Raw genomic sequence first — 23,313 nt, 5'->3', positions numbered from 1 at the left:
CATGCTCATAGCACAGACAATCAATACCCCATATAACCCAAGCTGCCTGTGAGGCACTAGAAGGTTGTATATATCACATGACTTATCCCACCGGGTACCCATTTTCTGCTAGGTGAACAGAGGCAATTTTGATGAAACTCGCTTGCCTCAGGTGAGACCACATGTATCACATGTGCTTTGTTGTTGGGCAGGACTGAAGTCCTAGAAGTGTATAACATCAAAGACATTTGGGTTGGGGAAGTATGGGTTGATGTGTTACATTCTTAACTTGGGTACAATGTATGAAGCCCATTTCTGGTGTTGGTTGTCAAAAAATTGCTTGAATATTGCTAAAGGTGATGTAGAATCTGAATCATTCACTCAAACAAAACCTATTACAATGTTGAACAAATTTAAAAAGGTTGTTGTTTGTTTAGTTACCTCTCCAGTTCCTTTGTGACTAATGACAACCTACCTCTCTAATGTCGGTGTGCACTGTGACAACCTACCTTTTAAGTGTCAAGACTGGCAACCTACCTCTCCAGTGTCGTTAAACCACAGCTCCTCGTGGAGTCGATGGGGATGCTTCTTCTTCCTGTTCAGTTCCTCCAGCCACAGAGTGGTGTCATCATCAGAATCATCCGACTCCAAACCAGATCCACAGCTGCTACCACTGCTGCTACTGCTGCTCTCTGAGTCTACAACACAGAGGAATACTACCATCAGCTTTATCAGGGCCCATATTGATGTGCTTCAAGCATAGAGGAATACTACAATCAGCTTTATCAGGGCCCATAGTGATGTGCTTCAAGCATAGAGGGAATACTACAATCAGCTTTATCAGGGCCCATAAGCAATATCAGGGACTTCATATCGATGTGCTTCAAGCATAGAGGAATACTACCATCAGCAATATCAGGGCCCATAGCGATGTGCTTCAAGCATAGAGGAATACTACCATCAGCAATATCAGGGCCCATAGCGATGTGCTTCAAGCATAGAGGAATACTACCATCAGCAATATCAGGACCCATAGCGATGTGCTTCAAGCATAGAGGAATACTACCATCAGCAATATCAGGCAATATCAGGACCCATATGTGATGTGCTTCAAGCATAGAGGCCCATAATACTACAATCAGCAATATCAGGGACCATATTGATGTGCTTCAAGCATAGAGGAATACTACCATCCAATATCAGGACCCATAGCGATAGCTTTATCAGATGTGCTTCAAGCATAGAGGAATACTACCATCAGCAATATCAGGACCCATAGCGATGTGCTTCAAGCATAGAGGAATACTACCATCAGCAATATCAGGACCCATATCGATGTGCTTCAAGCATAGAGGAATACTACCATCAGCAATATCAGGACCCATATCGATGTGCTTCAAGCATAGAGGAATACTACCATCAGCTTTATCAGGACCCATATGGATGTGCTTCAAGCATAGAGGAATACTACCATCAGCAATATCAGGACCCATATTGATGTGCTTCAAGGATAGAGGAATACTACCATTAGCTTTATCAGGACCCATTGTGATGTGCTACACACACAGGGAAGCATCACTTGAATGTTTTTAAGACCTTGTACCACAACATTTCCTGAACCCTCTTACTTACCAGAATCGGAGTGCCCATGATGATGATGATGATGGTGATGGTGATGGGTGAGTCTGGGCTCTGGACGAGGAGGCTCTTCCACCACAGGTCGTGCTGCGATAACCTCTCTGGCCCTGGTAAGCAGCTCCTTCTCAAACTTGTCTTCCAAGTCAATCATCTTCTTCGTGGCCACAAGGCACCCAGACTGTAACCATGGTAACAGGTAACCAAAGTTCAGGAATATTGGTCCTCAAGGTAGGCTCATTTAGAGTAGGAATCTAGGAACCTGATGTTTTTACCATTAACATGGTCATGACAAGACTCCCTTGGCTTTCCTTCCTAATTCCAACAATAAAACTGCACCAACTGACTATATAAGGCATTTTGATTATTGTAATATTTAAAACATCAACATTGGTGTGAGTGAGTGAGTAACTTGACGCGTTTGTGGGTGGGTGAGTGAGTGGTTTGGTGGGTGGGTGGCTGAGTGAGTGGTTTGGTGAGTGAGTGATTGAGTGAGTGAGTGGTTGCGAGGGTGGGTGAGTGGTTGGGTGAGTGAGTGAGTGAGTGAGTGAGTGACAGTCAGAGGGTGGTGAGTGAGTGAGAGTCTAACCTCAGTGAACTGGGAACCTAGATAAAGTGTTTAGGGAAGATTTAGGGAAGGAACCTAATCATTACCTTCGTTTCCCGCGTGAAGTAGAGATCTGCAGGGGAACATCTGACCCAGGCCGGAGTGTCATCCTCCCGAACCCCGGGGTCAGGCCTGTCTGGGACCTCATCCCGGCTGCTGCTTGTACATGGGAGGGCAAGATCCTCCTCCTCATCATCATCGGGTGGAGGTCGGTGGTCCCTCCTTCGCCCGGAGCGTTCACCTCCGTCATGCCTTGACCTCTTGTGGTCCCTGCTGTAACAGGTTGGATCAGTCTCTGTCTTTCCTTAATGTACATGGACCAGAGTCCGCAATAGATGACTGACTGCTATTCCATGGCAAGTAAGATTTCTGTTGGGATCGGCCAGTATGTTTTGCGATTGCTTGATTATGTTGATGAACAATTACTGGCAGGGCTACAGATAAGGGGCGTACAGGCATAATGTACGCCTCAAAATCAATTAAGTACGACATAATATAAGATTTCAAGCATATCGTGTACGCACATAAATACCTTCGTACGTCTAGCATTTAATTTCCGTGCGTATCGTGCCAATCTATTTCGGATAAATACTTGTTGTTAAGTTTCTTTTGCGAAACACGATTTGACACATAAGGAAACCCCGACAGTAGAGATCCCTTGCGTTGCCATGCAACGATATGCGTCACTATTTTTCGATTGGCTAAAAACTACACTGTTCCTATTTATATCCAGTCGGACCTGACATTTCGCGCATCACACAGTCGCTCAGTTATTTCTCACGCGTCTTCAAATACAAATACATGGTTGGAAATAGTGATCGATGAATCATCCAGACAAACCACATCAACTCGCTCACACAAAAACATGTCAGTACTCCTTCAAAATTCTCAGTACACCTCAACATGCAATATGATGTGTAAGTACACTATTACCCCAAAAAGTTATCTGAAGCCCTGTACTGGTACTTCACAAAAAGTGCTGCATCATGTTCATGATACTGACCAAGCACTTAAACCAATCACTGGTTCATGACCAAACACAGTGTATTACCATATCAATTATCATCATGTTCATCAAACTGAACAACCACTTAAAGACCAATCACTGGTTCATGACCAAACACAGTGTAATTACCATATCAATTATCATCATGTTCATCATACTGAACAACCACTTAAAGGCCAATCACTGGTTCATGACCAAACACAGTGTAATTACCATATCAATTATCATCATGTTCATCATACTGAACAACCACTTAAAGACAAAGAATCACTGGTTCATGACCAAACACAGTGTAATTACCATATCAATTATCATCATGTTCATCAAACTGAACAACCACTTAAAGACCAATCACTGGTTCATGACCAAACACAGTGTATTACCATATCAATTATCATCATGTTCATCAAACTGAACAACCACTTAAAGGCCAATCACTGGTTCATGACCAAACACAGTATAATTACCATATCAATTATCATCATGTTCATCATACTGAACCACTTAAAGGCCAATCACTGGTTCATGACCAAACACAGTGTATTACCATATCAATTATCATCATGTTCATCAAACTGAACAACCACTTAAAGGCCAATCACTGGTTCATGACCAAACACAGTGTATTACCATATCAATTATCATCATGTTCATCAAACTGAACAACCACTTAAAGGCCAATCACTGGTTCATGACCAAACACAGTATAATTACCATATCAATTATCATCATGTTCATCAAACTGAACAACCACTTAAAGGCCAATCACTGGTTCATGACCAAACACAGTATAATTACCATATCAATTATCATCATGTTCATCATAACTGAACAACCACTTAAAGACCAATCACTGGTTCATGACCAAACACAGTGTAATTACCATATCAATTATCATCATGTTCATCATACTGTACAACCACTTAAAGACCAATCACTGGTGCATGACCAAACACAGTGTAATTACCATATCAATTATCATCATGTTCAACAGCTGTATGCCAGAAAGTGTGAGTGAGTGAGTTAAAATTTATCATCACCTTGGCAATATTTCTGCCATATCGTGATGAGAGAACCTTATACATCAATAACAAATGTATGAAATATACCTAAACGGTATAAAATCCTGTCGTCAAAGAACAGTACAACTACTACATCATATTTTATTTAAAACTAGTTTGGGAGCATATAAAATAGTAAACTGTTAATTGACAACACAATAAAAAAATGGGCTATCGATCACCAGCAACTGAAGGTAGATCACCATGGGGACTTACAGTACCTTTGCTACCTGCATGGACCCTAGTTGGATTTACACCATCCCATCAGCCACTGGTACACCACACAGCAGCATCATCTAAAGCATTCTGCGGTAAACATCCTCACCACCAAAGAGAACTCACATTTGTTAGCTCGATAGAACTAATGGGATCCAACTGCCAAGAATGCAGACCAAGACAAACACTGCTTCACCATCCTACTTGTTTTACTTAAACAAACTAAAGACATACTTTCATTCCAATATATATTCTTTACACTAGTACTGGCTCTTGCTCACAATATCCTGATTGTATAATTAGAGCTCAGTAATTGATCAGTAATTAATTGTAATCGTAACCCCACCACAAACCCTCATGCGGGCAATATTGGGACACAATCATAAAATTGTGCAAACGAAATAGGCATTGATTAATATCACGATCAACACAAACAAAGATGTTTCCTGTTGAGACATACTAGCGAGCATGTTGTATACATTGGATTTTTATTACTCAGGAAATTTTATCAGTTGTTTATGTCTTAATATATAATAAACACTAGGGCTCACAACGAATACACTATGTGGCGAACATGATACATATCATGAATATTGGGTAACGAATACGAATAATTATTCACGAATACAGTATTGTACTTAAGTGATTGATGTACAATATGGAACGCCCATGTTGACAGTACTGATTTGTCACAGCAATAACCAGTGATCTCATAACACTCAAATTTGGTATTTAATAGTTATAATCGACAGTACCATGTGCAGTCTTGGCAAACTAACATGACTTGAGCTACTGCAAGGCTAGTACATATTCAATCCTTGCATATCTCACTTTCCAAAAGTACACAAGGGTTCAAGTAAATATTCATTAATATTCGGTTCTGGTGACCACAAATAACGAATTGAATTCATGAAGGGCTACGGTTCGATTCACCAAATTATGCGAGTGAATCGTTACAGCCTTAATAAACACACTTCTAAAGTTTAATTTGATGTTTCATGTTATATTAATATCAATTAGTCGCTCATTGATAATCACTCATGTAAGCGAGATTGATCAACTGACAAATTATTCACAACACTTCTTTACACAGTCAATGATTCCAAACTTCAACTTTCCCGGTCGAACAATAATGATATATTTCCAGTTGTTTATGTGTATAGTTCACAGCTTTTGAGGTCAGCAATCATGCCTTTATATAAAGATTTCAAAGAGCACCATAGGACTCTTGCTCAAAAGTTGTTTAATCAGGGTTACATCTGAAAATATGTTAAAGGTCAGAAAGAAAGGCTTTCACAAATATTCATTTTTTTCTACATTAATGAGTGAGTGAGTTTAGTTTTATGCCATGCACAACAATAGTCAAGTTTGGGTCAGACAATCCAGTGATCAATAGCATGAGCATGGATCTATGTCATTGGGAACCGATGACATATGTCAACCAAGTCAGCGAGCCTGACCACCCGATCCCATTAGTCACCTCTCTACGACAAGCATGGGTTACCTGGATCTTCACAGGTTTTTACTACATTAAATCAAGGGTTCCTATTAACCTCCTGTCACGTTCTCTCTCTCGATCATCCTGCCACCGGGGTCGCTTGTAGGACTGGGACCTCCCCGAGCGGCTGCTGTCAGATGCAGGACTTGTACCATCATCACGTCGCCTCCTGTCCAATTTGAAAAATTATCTATATAACATCACGTCACCTCCTATTCAACATAGTATAACACAGTATAACTCAATGTACCATCATGTCACTTTCTATTCAATACAGTAAAACATTACGCCACTTCCTATTCAACACAGTAAATCTCACTATAACATCATGTCATCTTCTATTTACAAAGTAAATCTCACTATAACATCATGTCATCTTCTATTTACAAAGTAAATCTCACTATAACATCATGTCATCTTCTATTTACACAGTAAATCTCACTATAACATCATGTCATCTTCTATTTACACAGTAAATCTCACTATAACATCATGTCATCTTCTATTTACACAGTAAATCTCACTATAACATCATGTCATCTTCTATTTACACAGTAAATCTCACTATAACATCACCACTGATCTTATTTAGATTTTTCAAGAATATGTTTGTGGAATTGAGCAAACAAACAGTGAGTGAGAATGATTTTTCAACTCTTTTAGCAATATTCCAGCAATATCAGTGTTATCACAGTGAGGGTACCTACCAAAAATAGGTTCATACAATGTACCCATGTGGGCAATTGAACCAGCATCTTTAGCGTGATGACGCTTTAACCACTAGGCTACCCCATGGATCCAACAAACAATACAATGATGTCAATGCTTATGATGACTAGTGGTGGTCCGATTAATTGAAATGATCGAAGATTGGTCGCAGTGACTAAACGACCAAGCAATCGATCATGTTTTGTCATAATCGAACACAAACAATTCTGGAACACTTGTTTTCATTAACAATGATTTTCACAAGGTTGGTTTTGTCAGTTACATTTCATAAGCACTACAAGCTCGGTTCAAGTCATGATTGAATTTATCTTAAAGACTCCAAGAAATTTATGTTCCTAACATACTAGTCATCCTTTAAAGATGTGACATTTTGCCAAAAATATCCAAAAGAACTACATAGTTTTTCCTTATTTTTATGTGCATTAACAACTTCATTAATGACTCTAACCAATTTTTTTGGATCGGTTGTAATGAACCAATTATCAATTATGAGATTTTAACCAATTGCCAAAACTAATGATGACTGACCTGTCTGAACTCTCATTTCTCCTCCTATCCCCGGCGTCTCTGCTGTGGCTACTCTCTCTGCTCTCTCTATTCTTTCTGCTCTCTCTGCCATGATTACTGTCTCGGCTGTGAGTGCTCTCTCTGCTTGATGACCTCAAATGGGTAAATCTGCCCCTCTCCATGTCACGGCTCCGACTAGAGTTATCTCCCCTGTTCCGTCTATGTCGGTCATGATCTCGGTCCCTGTGGCGGGAGGGCTTGGACCTGTCTCTATCTGACTCGGACACATGACTGCTGGTGCATGAATTGCCATCGTTATCCGAGGAAGATATGGCAGTGCTGCTACTATCAGCCCTTCGTTCATTTTTGCTACGACTCCATCGCTGGTTGTTTCCTGCATTTTTAACAAGTTGGTTCAGAGCCTGGGTCATGCCTTGGTTAGCACTCTGACCTTGCATCTGAGATCCTACAGTTTGGGGTGGCATCTGACGAGGAACTGAACCCTGTCCATGGTTCATGTTGGGTACTGATGGGGGAACATTGGGAAAAGGTCCAGGGACCCTGATTGACTGAGATAGGGAGCCTGACCCCCAGGGGATCATGTTTGGGTTGATAAACGGAGCACGGGGTGGCATTATCCCCATTTGGGGCACAACAGGAAAGCCTATACTGACTGGATTCTGGGCTCCTTGACCAAGCATCTGATGGCCAAGCTGTCTTTGCGACATGAAAGGATGGTTTGGGAAGGGTCGTAATTGAGCAGCAGCCTGGGCCTGCTGAAACTGGGGTGGGTGGAGCGGTCGGCCAGCCATCACTTGGTTAGGCATACCAGGGGGTGGGGAAAAAGGCATCATTCCTGGCGGCTGCAAAATAAAACAAAAAACATTTGCTGAAAATTACATTCCAAAGCAGTCTGTCAGGTGTTACATTGTTCATCAGAAACGGTAGAACAATACAAACACATCCTCGATAATCTCCAGGGTATACGTTACGATCACTGTCCACTACACCCTGGATGCTCTAATGGCTTGACCCGAAGGTTTAATTACCTCCCTCGGCTGGCTTTGTATCCAATCAGGTGTCGACGCTGGGAAGTTGAGCGAACCAATCACAACTCACTTTCGCTTCATAAATTATCTAACCGTTTAAACTTGGCAACACCATTGATGCAGAGGGTACTCTGAAACATGTGGAAGGAGTTCTTTTATATATTTTTTTAAAGTTTCAGATCTGTCAATTTGTCTGTATTATTTCTCCAAAAATCTGAGTGGTACTGCGAACAAACCTTCACGACTGCAACCGCTATCTTTGTTGACACTGGCAAGGTCGGATGTAACGGTGGCTTAGCTGATTGGCTACTGTGAGAATGCGGAGCCAGCCAAGGGAGGAAATAAAATCATCGGGCCAAGCCGTGAATGCATCCAGAGTATAGTGGAGAGTGATCGTAACGCATACCCTGGAGATTATCGAGGATGTACAAACAAAGCATCATGGTTTTCTGTCCTACAGGCTTATGGTGCCCCTGCTTAATAAAAAAATATTTGTACCTCACATATGAAAAATACATTTTTCTATTTTAAATGAAAATTTTGAACATGCAGGAAAAGCTTGCCTGATGCATTCCTATTATACACTTTTCTTGACATTGAGCACTGACATGACATTGTTGCAAATAAAAAAATATTGTGATTATTATAGTGTAAAAATTAAAATCATATTATAAGTAGATAAAAGGTCTCAGGTTTGGGACAGTCATTATTGAAATAATTAAAGTTAAACATTTGTTAGATCCCTTGAACTGTATTAATGATAATACTTCAGTTAATGTCTATGTGTGCAAGTTATGATAATACTTCAGTTAATGTCTATGTCCGCAAGTTATGATAACACTTCAGTTAATGTCTATGTGTGCAAGTTATGATAACACTTCAGTTAATGTCTATGTGTGCAAGTTATGATAATACTTCAGTTAATGTCTATGTGTGCAAGTTATGATAATACTTCAGTTAATGTCTATGTGTGCAAGTTATGATAATACTTCAGTTAATGTCTATGTGTGCAAGTTATGATAATACTTCAGTTAATGTCTATGTGTGCAAGTTATGATAATACTTCAGTTAATGTCTATGTGTGCAAGTTATGATAACACTTCAGTTAATGTCTATGTGTGCATGATCAGATTGTTTCATTGTCTCTGAATTGTTGTTGACATGGTCATCCAAAACTGGACATTTTGAGGAACAACCTTTGAGACCCACAACAGGGTCGGGTTGAACTTATATGCACCTGTGAAGATCTGTTTTAGAACATATCTTTAGTAATTTAGGATAGTTGCTGAGTTGGTTGACACCTGTTCTGGGATCACATTTACATGCTGATCAATGCTTATAATGTCCGACACGACTATTTACAGACTGGGGAATACTACACTTTACTGGGTGCACTTTTTCAGATGAAATAATGCTGCTGGGGCTCAAACTTGCTTCGACGGATTACTGACTCTGTTAATTAGTGATGTTAATAAGTGCTGTCATGAAGATTGCCCAGAGTGCCTTTAAAAGAGTAAGAAACAGACTACATAGGACTTGGGGACGGGAATATCATGTCAGTAAAACCATATTAGACTTGGTATGGTGCAGAGTCGTCTAGTTATATGCTGGACTAGAAGTATGGGGAAAAATACGCTAATCCTGACACAACTGGTGTAATAAGTTAGGCTGAAGGGGTCGTTGTCGGCACGGGGGGGTACTATAGATGTGTACCCCAGGTACGTTTCTGTATACAGAAATGTACCCTCGCCAAACTCAGAATACAGAAACGTACCCTTGGCTGATTCCATTCTGCATTGTGGAGTTTTCTTGATTGGAACTGTCATACTGCTGTATTAGATGCATTTGATTGCGTTATATAAGAGCATACACAGTAATGAATATTTCACGGTGCACAACGTACACCACTCGCAATCAGTTGAACGGGAACAATAAGATCTACATACGGTTTCGGTTTTTGGTTGCGGAATATGGATTCGTCCGTCGTTTAGGGTACCGAGTACGTTTCTGTAGTTTGTCTTTGTTTAGGGTACATGTCTGTATACAGAAACGTACCTGGGGTACATAACTGTGGTACCTGTGCCGACAACGACCCCTTCAGCATAAGTTAGTTTATTTTTAGCAAAATCAGGCACTGCAGATCAGTTAAGCAAGAGACACATGCATCCGGACACTATCAACTGTATAAGGTTTCTCGCCAAAGATAAAGACCGCAAAAGACGAGAATGTTATTTTTAGAAGCAGAATCTACCACAACGAAACATTAATACATATTTACCCTTGGGCCTCGCTGCACTACTGCTGGCCTTTGAAAATGTGTGTTGTTATTTGATGCCATCTTGCGCTAAAATAGGTGTAGAGTATTCAGAAAGGAGAGAGATGTTATCTGCATGTTGATTACAGCCCAAAATCCAGTCTGTAAGTCGCCATTTTGAGGGACCAGTCATTGTTGAATTAATCACTTCCGGGGAGCATTGGGAACTGCCGCTTGACAAGACTTATAGGTTTTAAACATACAATATAGTTACTGGGGAAAAAAACTAACTTAATTTAAAGAATGCTCTTAAGAATGCAAAAATGTGGATCTAATTATGTGAATGAAATGTAAAAAAACTGGTTGTGCTTCCATGTATGTATGTATGTATGTATGTATGTATCCCGGTGTCTGGGGTTTTCGACGATGTAAGACAAAAACGTAATTTTTATCTGTAATATCATTTAAAGTTTTTTATTTTACTAACCTCGAGTAATAAAGGATATATTCATCTATTTCACACAAAAATATCAGGTGTTTCCTACAAAAATAGCGTTGATGACATCGTATCGGCGAAACAGTAGCCGCTCGTAACATCCGGGTATTTTGGATGGGTTTTCGACGATGAGCCATACTTTTTGAGTGTTGTAATCACGTGGCTTCCTATTTATATATTGCCAGCAGACGACCGATCTTACAAATTTTCGCTTGCTATTTTTTGTTATAAAGGCAACTGATTTTGCATCTGAAGTGGTATTAACGATCTCGGGTAAATAATATTGATGTTTGTTTGCTTTTAATGTAACTTTACTTCCGGATTTCCATTGTCAATAAAACTTCTCACGACAGCGACGGGGCATCCGCCCTACCAGTGAAACTGTTTGTGCACTCCGATCTCACACGTACTCCCCCGATATAGCGCGAGCAATGCAATCGTCGAAATCACCAAAACGTCGAATTCAGCTCGTGTTGGGATATGTATATATATATATATGTGTGTGTGTGTGTGTGTGTGTGTGTGTGGGCGGATCCAGTGGGGGGCCTTTTGTCTTGGAAGTTTATTAAGTGAGCATTGAAACTCTCGTGAAAACCGGTGAAAATAAACTGTGCACCCCACCCCACCCCCTTCTCAAAAAGCTGTATCCGCCCCCGGTATGTTTGTCTGTCTGTTGCGACTTCGTGTGTATAAATGTGTTTATATAAAATAAAAAGTCTTACGATCAGGGTTAGGGTTATTATATTTGTTTGTTGCTTAACGCCGCACTCTGCAACCAGCTGTACAGTGTGGTGACGGTATCTAAATAAATCGAGTCTGGACCAGACAATCCAGTAATCAACAGCGTGAGCATCGATCTACGCAGTTAGGATACGATGGCATGTGTCAAGTGAGTCAGCGGGCGTTGTCAAAGCATCGCCTCGTACGACCATCATAGGTGCTAAAGACCGGATATTCATGGGAATATTATAGAATGCAAATCTAGATTCACCGGATGACATACATGGTAACCTACCTCGGCTTGGGAACATTCAATACTTGCATGTAACCCTAGCTAACGTTATCGTTAATTATAACAGATATTTAATTAAGATCTTTTAGTTGACCTCGTGTAGACTATCGATTTTGAGCTACGCAAGGTGGTAATATTTTTGACCGATGATAAAATGTACACAAACCATGACGGGCACTCTCCAGATATGTAGCGGCAAAAACATTTTTTTTAGTATTTGTACATAAAGCCAGCCATGAAAACGCTGCATGTGCAGCGCGAACTAGAGGCAAGGGCAGTTAACTCTAAAGCAACGGATATGGGTTTTCTCCCTTACACAGTGACGATTTCTAGTAAACACCAACGTCGGAGAGGCATAATGGCACAACCCCCACCCTCCATCAAGACTCTAGTAGTGAGTGAGTTTAGTTTTACGTCGCACTCACAAATATGCCAGCTATATGGCTGCGGTCTGTAAATAATCGAGTCTGGACCAGACAATCCAGGGATCTAAAGCATGAACATCGATCTACGCAATTGGGATACGAACAGTGTCAACCCAGTCAGCGAGCCTGACCACCCGAACCCGTTATAGTATGACTCTAGTAACTACTGTTTTCATGGGTACCATATGTACCCTGTCGTTCCACGTGTACACTAGCTTAGTGCTAACTTTTTATAAGCAGGGGCGGATCCAGAGAGAAATTTCCCTGAGTAGCACTTCCCCCCAGACCTTTGGACTTCATAATTTATGTGCACCCCACTTCCCTGTATATGTATCCAAGGTAGCCCGAGAACATAAATTACTTTAGTAAAACGACGGTTCTATCGTCTTATATCTCCGACGCCTCCCCTAAGTGTGTGGTTGAGTATTGTTTTACGCCGCTTTTAGGAACATCACGGCTTCCCACATTGTATCCATGTGGGAAATAGAAAATGGGTGTGACGAGCGAACACTTTAACCACCTTAGTACCGATCGTTACATTGTTAAATTTATGCATGTATGTATATATCGTATATATATTGTGTGAACAGTGTTTTAAATCACCTTCTAATACAGATAATTTAGATTTAACAGCATTTAAATGTGGCGGTAATTTTTGTGAGACATGAGGCCATGTGAAATAAGTAAGTAGGTGTATGCAATTCACTATTTTGATATTTAACAAAGTACTATACCTGCCTCTGTAGCGTGACCTAGGATGATCAGAGGAGGGTGCTAACCCCTGCCCACGTGGCATCCAGCATGGCATCCAACAAAATTTGTCTTGGCATCAAATTAGAACGTCGTGGGTCATATCACTGTACCCGGATAGTACAGGCAAATAAAATGGAATTTTCACATAGAATTTAAGACCCTGCGAGCTATATATTTTGCATGAAAGAGGAACAGAAATTTCAACACTGAAATATTGCCATCCCCTTTATGGATAAAACCATCTATGGCAACCGGGGTACTGCAAGGGAACATCTAGACTCACATCACTTCTCTGAAATTATATATTTTACTAAAAAAATAGAAAATAAATAAATGAACAGTTCCTCCAGGAACATTATTTGTTTCAGGATCTGTATGACAGGCTAGGTTGCATCGGGAATACCAAGAGCTCCAAAAGAGATTCCAAGGCAACTTGAGTACTGCGCGATGGCATCTAGATTATCAACTAAAAACCACCGAAATAAACAGTTCCTCCAGGCATACATGTATTCGTTTCATCCGGCTTTCCAAGATGGATGTGTCACACCCTCATAAGGTGCTACCACCAGATGCTGACAACACATTTGGTTCGTTTGCATTGTTTCGAGTGCCTATTGTCATTGTAAAAGTTAGAAGCCATGTGGCAGAACTATTGCTCCCGTTAGTCTTCTCTTACGACAAGCATAGTTGCCTTTTTGTGGGAAGCATGGGTTGCTGAAGACCTATTCTACCCCGGATCTTCACGGGTCGTTGACATGTGAAGCACGACTAGAGGCAGACACTGGTCCAGTATGTTGACATGTGAAGCATGAGAGGAGACACATACTGGTCATATATGTTGACATGTGAAGCACGAGTGAAGGCAGACACTGGTCCTGTATGTTAACACGTAAAGCACGAGAGGAGGCAGAGAGTGGTCCTCTATGTTGACATGTGAAGCACGAGTAGAGGCAGACACTGGTCCTGTATGTTGACATGTGAAGCACGAGTTTTAGGCACATACTGGTCCTATATGTTGACATGTGAAGCACGAGTGGAGGCCCACACTGGTCCTATATGTTGACATGTGAAGCACGAGTGGAGGCCAACACTGGTCCTGTATGTTGACATGTGAAGCACGAACGGATTCAGATACTGATCACATGTTTTTCACATGTGAAGCAAGAGTGGATTCAGATACTGGCCCTGTATGTTTGACACGAAACATGGATGAAGACACATAACTAGTGGTCATGTAACACGTAACTGAATAGTACCTGCCTCCCATGTTAAAATGGGTTTTGCGACGAGCGAACGCTTTAACCACTAGGCTACCCCACCGCTACATCGCTGAAAGTACACAGTGTCATGTGGAATTGGGTCATGTCCCTGGTGTGAGTAGCTGTACCATTACGTACACCCATCATCCCAGCTGTAAATTATTTCAGGACACGTGTTTTAGCAAATGCCGTGACATGAAAACAACACGGCATGAACCCCAGAATGTGCATGGATCACACTCTTGAATTATTCATGTTCAAATGAGAAGAATGAAGACAAACTGCTATGCGCATGTTCGCATGTAGGTGCTATACAGATATAGATAAGGGCAAACTTTATGGTTTAACAACTTTATGGTTGAACAAATTTATGGATGAACAACTAGATGGTTGAACAACTTTATGGATGAACAACTTGATGGTTGAACAACTTTATGGATGAACAACTTTATGGATGAACAACTTTATGGATGAACAACTTGATGGTTGAACAACTTTATGGATGAACAACTGTATGGATGAACAAATTTATGGATGAACAAATTTATGGTTGAACATCTTTATGGTTGAACAACTTTATGGTTGAACAACGTTATGGATGAACAACCTTATGGCTCAACAACTTTACGGCTGAACAACTTTATGGTTGAACAACTTGATGGTTGAACAACTTGATGGTTGAACAACTTGATGGATGAACACCTTGATGGATGAACAACTTGATGGTTGAACAACTTGATGGTTGAACAACTTGGTGGATGAACAACTTTATGGATGAACAACTTGATGGATGAATAACTTTATGGATGAACAACTTGATGGTTGAACAACTTGATGGCTCAACAACTTGATGATTGAACAACTTGATGGATGAACAACTTGATGATTGAACAACTTGATGGTTGAACAACTTGATGGACGAACAACTTTATGGATGAACAACTTGATGGATGAACAACTTGATGGATGAACAACTTTATGGTTGAACAACTTTATGGATGAACACCTTTATGGTTGAACAACTTTATGGATGAACAACTTGATGGTTGATCAACTTGATGGATGAACAACTTGATGGTTGAACAACTTTATGGTTGAACAACTTGATGGTTGAACAACTTTATGGTTGAACAACTTGATGGATGAACAACTTTATGGATGAACAACTTTATGGATGAACAACTTTATGGTTGAACAACTTTATGGATGAACACCTTTATGGTTGAACAACTTTATGGTTGAACAACCTTATGGTTGAGCAAGTTTATGGTTGAACAACTTGATGGTTTAACAACTTTATGGATGAACAACTTGATGGTTGAACAACTTTATGGTTGAACAACTTGATGGATAAACAACTTGATGGTTGAACATCTTTATGGTTGAACAACTTGATGGTTGAACAACCTTATGGATGAACAACTTGATGGTTGAACACCTTTATGGTTGAACAACTTGATGGATGAACAACTTGATGGTTGAACAACTTTATGGTTGAGCAAGTTTATGGATGAACAACTTGATGGTTGAACAACGTTATGGTTGAACAACTTTATGGATGAACAACTTTATGGATGAACAACTTGATGGATGAACAACTTTATGGATGAACAACTTTATGGTTGAACAACCACTCTATGGATGAACACCTTTATGGTTGAACAACTTGATGGTTGAACAACTTTATGGTTGAACAACTTTATGGATGAACAACTTTACGGTTGAACAACTTTATAGATGAACACCTTTATGGTTGAACAACTTGGAACAACTTGATGGTTGAACAACTTTGATGGGATTGAACAACTTTATGGATGAACAACTTTATGGTTGAACAACTTTATGGTTGAACAACTTTATAGGTTGAACAACTTTATGGATTGAAACAACTTGATGGTTGAACAACTTTATAGATGAACACCTTTATGGTTGAACAACTTGGTGGTTGAACAACTTGATGGTTGAACAACTTATGGTTGAACAACTTTATGGTTGAACAACTTTATGGATGAACAACTTTATGGTTGAACAACTTTATGGATGAACAACTTTATGGTTGAACAACTTTATGGATGAACAACTTATGGTTGAACAACTTTATGGTTGAACAACTTTATGGATGAACAACTTTACGGTTGAACAACTTTATAGATGAACACCTTTATGGTTGAACAACTTGGTGGTTGAACAACTTGATGGTTGAACAACTTATGGTTGAACAACTTTATGGTTGAACAACTTTATGGATGAACAACTTGATGGTTGAACAACTTTATGGTTGAACAACTTATGGTTGAACAACTTTATGGTTGAACAACTTTATGGATGAACAACTTTATGGTTGAACAACTTGACGGATGAACAACTGTATGGATGAACAACTTTATGGTTGAACAACTTTATGGCTGAAGAACTTAATGGTTGAACAACTTGATAGATGAACAACTTTATGGATGCAGATGTACCTGCTTGATAACGACACAAGAATCCGTATCACCTGAATAAAGAAGGTGTCACTATAGGATCTTTAGATAGCGCACATATCCACGTAACTAGTGCATTCTCAAGGCGCTAGTATTTCATCCATAAAGTCCTTATCTGACTCTCCAACCATATAAAGTCCTTATCTGACTCTCCAACCATATAAAGTCCTTATCTGACTCTCCAACGTCTAAAAATGCCCCTCAGAGATGTTATACAAATTATTGAAAACATAAACTTCCCTTATTTAGAGTTGATGAGACCAAAGGTGATCTGATGGACAATCTTGCAGGGGCGGTTGGGTAGCCTAGTGGTTAAGGCGTTCGCTCGTCACGCCGAAGACCCTGGTTCGATTCCCCACAATGTCTAAAGCCCATTTCTGGTGTCGTGATGTTGCTGGAATATTGCAAAAAGCGAAGTAAAACTATGAATCCCAATTGCGTAGATCGATGCTCATGCTGTTGATCACTGGATTGTCAGGTCCAGACTCGATTATTTACAAACCGTCGCCATATAGTAAGAAAATTTCTGAATGCGGCGCAAAACTTAACTCACTCACACGTAATGTTGTTACAGGTAGAATTTACAAGCTGAAATAGCGGACACAGAATTGGCATGAACCCTTTCTGTCCCAACACCGAAGTAAGCGTTCTCTTCGTAAAATGTCTGTTGTGGTCTGTGTTACATGCTTGATAGAAATTGACATATGTTGTATATGGAATGGCGCCTTATACATGTACAAGGACCGGTATGTGTGCTGAGGAAGAAATCAGTCCAAAGTTGCATAAGAGAGGTAAGCTTTATTATAGGCTTTTTTTTACTGGATTCCAAAGCTCCACAAAGTCAAATTAAATGTAAGTTATCAGGCCAAGAAGCTTATCATAATCTCTAGGGCCCTGTTCATCAAAGCGATCGTAGCGCTACGACAGTCGTAAGTCTATGTTAAAGTATGGGAGTTACGATCACCTTTGCGCTACGATCGCTTCCTGGAACGGGGCCCAGGCATATCGATTATCTAATATCGTTCAATAACTATTAATCGAAATACGGAGACAAATGAAACAACCTCATGCGGATTATATTTCAATCTGTGCACAGACATTGAGAGGATAACAGATGATCCACAAGGGTGTATGACAACAGAAGATCCACAAGGGTGTATGACAACAGATGATCCACAAGGGTGTATGACAACAGATGATCCACAAGGGTGTGTGCACAGACATGACAACAGAAGATCCACAAGGGTGTATGACAACAGATGATCCACAAGGGTGTATGACAACAGAAGATCCACAAGGGTGTATGACAACAGATGATCCACAAGGGTGTATGATAACAGATGATCCACAAGGGTGTATGACAACAGAAGATCCACAAGGGTGTATGACAACAGATGATCCACAAGGGTGTATGACAAATGGGATGATTTCTTGCTGATCTTAGTTGACACGCCAATCGTTTGACTGCTTTAAACTGACACAGCGTCGTCTCGGGTTGTTTACCGGTAGGGCAGGATATGCTTATCCTTTTTGCGAACACCTGGTGTCATCGCTGATGTTCAGCTGTCCCTTCATACACGTTGGCAGCTTTATTACCCACAACACCAGTTGCTAAGGTGTTTCATATTATAGTGAAGGTTCGTTTGTTGTTTAACTCCGCACTCAGCAATATTCCAGCTATATGGCGGCGGTCTGTAAATAAACGTGTATTGGCCAGACAATCCAGTGATCAACATCATGAGCATCGACCTACGTAATTGGGATACGATGGCTCGTGTCAACCAAGTCAGCGAGCCTGACCACCCGATCCCGTTAGTCGCCTCTTACGACAAGCATTGGTTGCTGAAGATCAGTTCTAACCCGGATCTTCACGGATTGCGTATAATCAAGACAAGTTATTCTATTGCATTTACGTTAGAAGGAAAAATATATATCTTTTCTTACACTTCCTAAACTCTACGGATTACCCCTCATGCATGTTGGAGTGAAATTTGTTATAGCATTCACGATGTTGTAGAGATAGATTTCTGTAAACTACGATTCATTCAAAGGGGGATGAAAATCAACCACAGGACACTCTTCAAAGACAGAACGGAGATATTTTCTTTAAATGTCAGCTAGTGTTGCCGTGATAGTGCCATGTGATCACATAAGATCCACCCTACGTACAGAGCACACTGTGAGCGAGTAAAAACTATTTGTCTGTTGTAGAGCAAGCTGTTGATTTAAGGGTTTCATAAACGCAACCAAAGTACAAGGTCTCTCAAACTGAAACCAACATAACCACCTTGTACTTGTTAACTGAAATGGATATGGTGTTTATTTACACTTTGTAGCCATCAGTCACGTGGTTGCTTAGTTACTAAATGTACTTGGAGCGAGGGTACACAGGAAATGGGGTATTGCACAAGTGGCTGTCATTTACACAAGGCACTATACCCAGCACTGAAACACTATGATTAGTTTTGATCATGTCCTTGGGGCATATTAGGTTGATGTCATGTCATTATACTGACTGACTGACTGAGTTTAGTTTTACGCCGCTTTTAGCAATATTCCAGCAATATCACGGCGGGGGACACCAGAAATGGGCTTAACACATTGTGCCCATGTGGGGAATCGAACCCGGGTCTTCGGCGTGACGAGCCAACGCTTTAACCACTAGGGCTACCCCACCGCCCCCATGTCATTATATAGTAACCCGGTTATTTATGATTAGCTACACCTTACCAAGAATATGTTCTCTGCATTAACACCAAACAAGACTAGGATTGAATAACGACTTATATAGATGCACTATGTCAATGAATGTGGAACGTGCGACTCCATTGCAGCATGTAAATATGTAAAATTTTAATTTCATGGATAGATCAAGCTTGAAATCATGTTGTCCATAGGTGTTCTGGGCATGATAACGTTTATTACCCCAAGAGCACAGCAAACTCGTGTGGACCTGTGGTGCATTGGTGAAGTGTGGATAAGTTCGGTGCAATGGTAAAAACTGGATCAGTTGAGTGCGATGATATAGAGTGGATCAGTTGAGAGCAATGATAAATAGTGGATCAGTTGAGAGCAGTGATAAAGAATTTATCAGTTAAATGCAATGAATAAGTTTTGATGAGTTGAGTGCAGTGATAAAGAGTTGGTCAGTTGAGTGCAATAATAAAGAGTAGATCAGTTGAGTGCAATAATAAAGAGTGGATCAGTTGAGTGCGATGATAAAGAGCGGATCAGCTGAGAGCAATGATTAAGAGTGGATCAGTTGAGAGCAATGATAAAGAGTGGATCAGTTGAGAGCAATGATAAAGAGTGGATCAGCTCAGAGCGATGATTAAGAGTGGACCAGATGAGAGCAATGATAAAGAATTTATCAGTTAAATGCAATGAATAAGTTTTGATGAGTTGAGTGCAATGATAAAGAGTGGATCAGTTGAGTGCAATAGTAAAGAGTGGATCAGTTGAGTGCAATGATAAAGAGTGGATCAGTTGAGAGCAATTATAAAGAGTGGATCAGCTGTGAGCAATGATAAAGAGTGGACCAGATGAGAGCAATGATAAAGTATTTATCAGTTTAATGCAATGAATAAGTTTTGATGAGTTGAGTGCAATGATAAAGAGTGGATCAGTTGATTTCGATGATAAAGAGCGGATCAGTTGAGAGCAATGATAAAGAGTGGATCAGTTGAGAGCAATTATAAAGAGTGGATCAGCTGTGAGCAATGATAAAGAGTGGACCAGATGAGAGCAATGATAAAGTATTTATCAGTTTAATGCAATGAATAAGTTTTGATGAGTTGAGTGCAATGATAAAGAGCGGATCAGATAAGAGCAATGATAAAGAGTGGATCAGATAAGAGCAATGATAAAGAGTGGTTCAGGTGAGAGCAATGCTAAAGAGTGGATCAGCTGAGCAATAATAAAGAGTGGATCAGCTGAGAGCAATGATAAAGAGTGGATCATTTGAGTGCAATCATAAAGAGTGGATCAGGTGAGTGCAATGATAAAGAGTGGATCAGTTGATTTCGATGATAAAGAGTGGATCAGCTGAGAGCAATGATAAAGAGTGGATCAGTTGAGAGCAATCATAAAGAGTGGATCAGGTGAGAGCAATGATAGAGTGGATCAGTTGATTTCGATGATAAAGAGCGGATCAGTTGAGTGCAATAATAAAGAGTGAATCAGTTGAGTGCAATAATAAAGAGTGGATCAGTTGAGTGCAACAATAAAGAGTGGATCAGTTGAGTGCAATAATAAAGAGTGGATCAGTTGAGTGCAGTCATAAAGAGTGGATCAGTTGAGTTTAATCATATAGAATGCATCAGTTGAGTGCAGTCATAAAGAGTGGATCAGTTGAGTGCATTGATAAAGAGTGGATCAGTTGAGTGCAATGATAAAGAGTGGATCAGTTGAGTGCAATAATAAAGAGTGGATCATTTGGGTAAAATGGTGAATAGGTGATCAGTTGAGTGCAATGATAAAGAGTGGATCAGTTGAGTGCAATGATAAAGAGTGGATCAGCTGAGTGCAATATAAAGAGTGGACCAGTTGAGTGCAATAAAAAAGAGTGGATCAGTTGAGTGCAATAATAAAGAGTGGATCATTTGGGTAAAATGGTGAATAGGTGATCAGTTGAGTGCAATGATAAAGAGTGGATCTGTTGAGAGCAATAATAAAGAGTGGATCAGTTGAGTGCAATGATAAAGAGTGGATCAGCTGAGTGCAATATTAAAGAGTGGATCAGTTGAGTGAAATAAAAAAGAGTGGATCAGTTGAGTTTAGTCATATAGAGTGCATCAGTTGAGTGCAGTCATAAAGAGTGGATCAGTTGAGTGCATTGATAAAGAGCGGATCAGTTGAGTGCAATGATTAAGAGCGTATCAGTTGAATGCAATAATAAAGATAGGGTCAGTTGAGTGCAGTCATATAGTCATATAGAGCGTATCAGTTGATCGCAATAATAAAGAGTGCATCAGTTGAGTGCAATGAAAAAAAATGGATCAGTTGTGCATAAGGGTAAAATGTGGTAAAACCACATTAGGATGTAATTCCAGGTTAAATTAGGATTGGATGAGAGTTGCCATTAAGAAAAGAGCATCTAAGACGATTTCATGTACTACATAAATTATCATTACATGAACAAATGTTTAATCATGCAGATACTAGTATACTAGCAGCTGGGCCCATGTACCTAACGCCGAAGGAGACATGCTCCCAATTCGTTCTGGTATCTTTACACCCACGTTCATCTAAATGCATGTTGCTTGACTGAAGAGAGTCGTCCCGACATCAAGAATCCGTATAGTGGCATTTTGATTTGTCCCCTCGTGACAAACTTTTGAAATATCGAACATTTTGCATACAGAAATACCAGTCTGTCTCACAGTCCCCTGATCACAATACTTAAAAGCCGTTTGATGCAAAACGAACGCATGGAATTTCTATTTCACATCAGCCATGTGGTTGCTTGGTCACGGCACGTAATGGAGTGATGATGCCCAGGAAGCATGCATATTGCACAACTTGCTGTCATTCACAAGGCCTTGACACTCTGTGATGACTTTGATGTTGTGCATGATGCAGATTGCGCCAGCTTCATATCAGGGTGTTAAACCGGTTAGTTGAGATTAGCTACACCTTTCCAAGAATATGTTCCTTACATTATACCCCAACCAAACCGGGATTGTATGATGACTTATAAAGACACATGTCAGTTAACGCGACATGCGACTCCACGATGGCATGGAACGGAGACATTTTTAATGTCAGGACAATTGAGCTTGAAGTCGCTTTGCCCATGGTACTCATATTGCTTTGGTAGGGTTTATTACCAAACCAGTTGGGCGAATTGGAGATCGGATGGCTACACTGGTAAATTATCGATCAGGTGGTTACAATGGGGAATATGTGTGTGTCACAATGTGGTCGAGGTGGGTCGGTAGCATGGTAAAATGTGGTCGAGAGGGGTACAATGGTAAAATGTGGATCAGGTGGTTACAATTGTAAAATGTGGATCAGGTGGGTACAATGGTAAAATGTGGATCAGGTGGGTACAATGGTAAAAGGTGGTTTAGGTGGGTACAATGGTAAAATGTGGATCAGGTGGTTACAATTGTAAAATGTGGATCAGGTGGGTACATTGGTAAATGTTGATCAGATGGTTACAATGGTAAAATGTGGATCGGGTGGGTACAATGGTAAATGTGGTTGAGGTGGTTTCTAAATGTTGATCAGATGGTTACAATGGTAAAATGTGGATCAGGCGGGTACAATGGTAAATTGTGGATCGGGTAGGTACAATGGTAAATGTGGATCCAGGTGGTTACAATGGTAAATGTGGATCAGAT

The 23,313-nt window shown here is 40.2% G+C and overlaps 1 protein-coding gene across 1 annotated transcript in view; it reads right to left on the bottom strand.

Annotated features, from left to right (window-relative positions):
• The window catches only part of LOC124268336 (ribonuclease 3-like), a 72,302-nt gene extending 61,584 nt beyond the window's left edge, over nt 1-10,718 (bottom strand). Inside the window, 6 exon segments of the mRNA XM_046703308.1 lie at nt 517-677; nt 1,612-1,795; nt 2,269-2,494; nt 6,058-6,171; nt 7,260-8,101; nt 10,566-10,718. Of these exon segments, the coding sequence (XP_046559264.1) occupies nt 517-677; nt 1,612-1,795; nt 2,269-2,494; nt 6,058-6,171; nt 7,260-8,101; nt 10,566-10,625 (1,587 nt within the window). The 5' untranslated portion in view covers nt 10,626-10,718.
• Nucleotides 10,719-23,313: the final 12,595 nt, after the last annotated feature.

The sequence above is a fragment of the Haliotis rubra genome, unplaced genomic scaffold (genome assembly GCF_003918875.1).
Source record: "Haliotis rubra isolate DU_JTF1 unplaced genomic scaffold, ASM391887v1 Scf1370, whole genome shotgun sequence".
Lineage (NCBI taxonomy): Eukaryota > Metazoa > Mollusca > Gastropoda > Lepetellida > Haliotidae > Haliotis > Haliotis rubra.
This window is presented reverse-complemented; position numbering and strand designations above follow the sequence as displayed.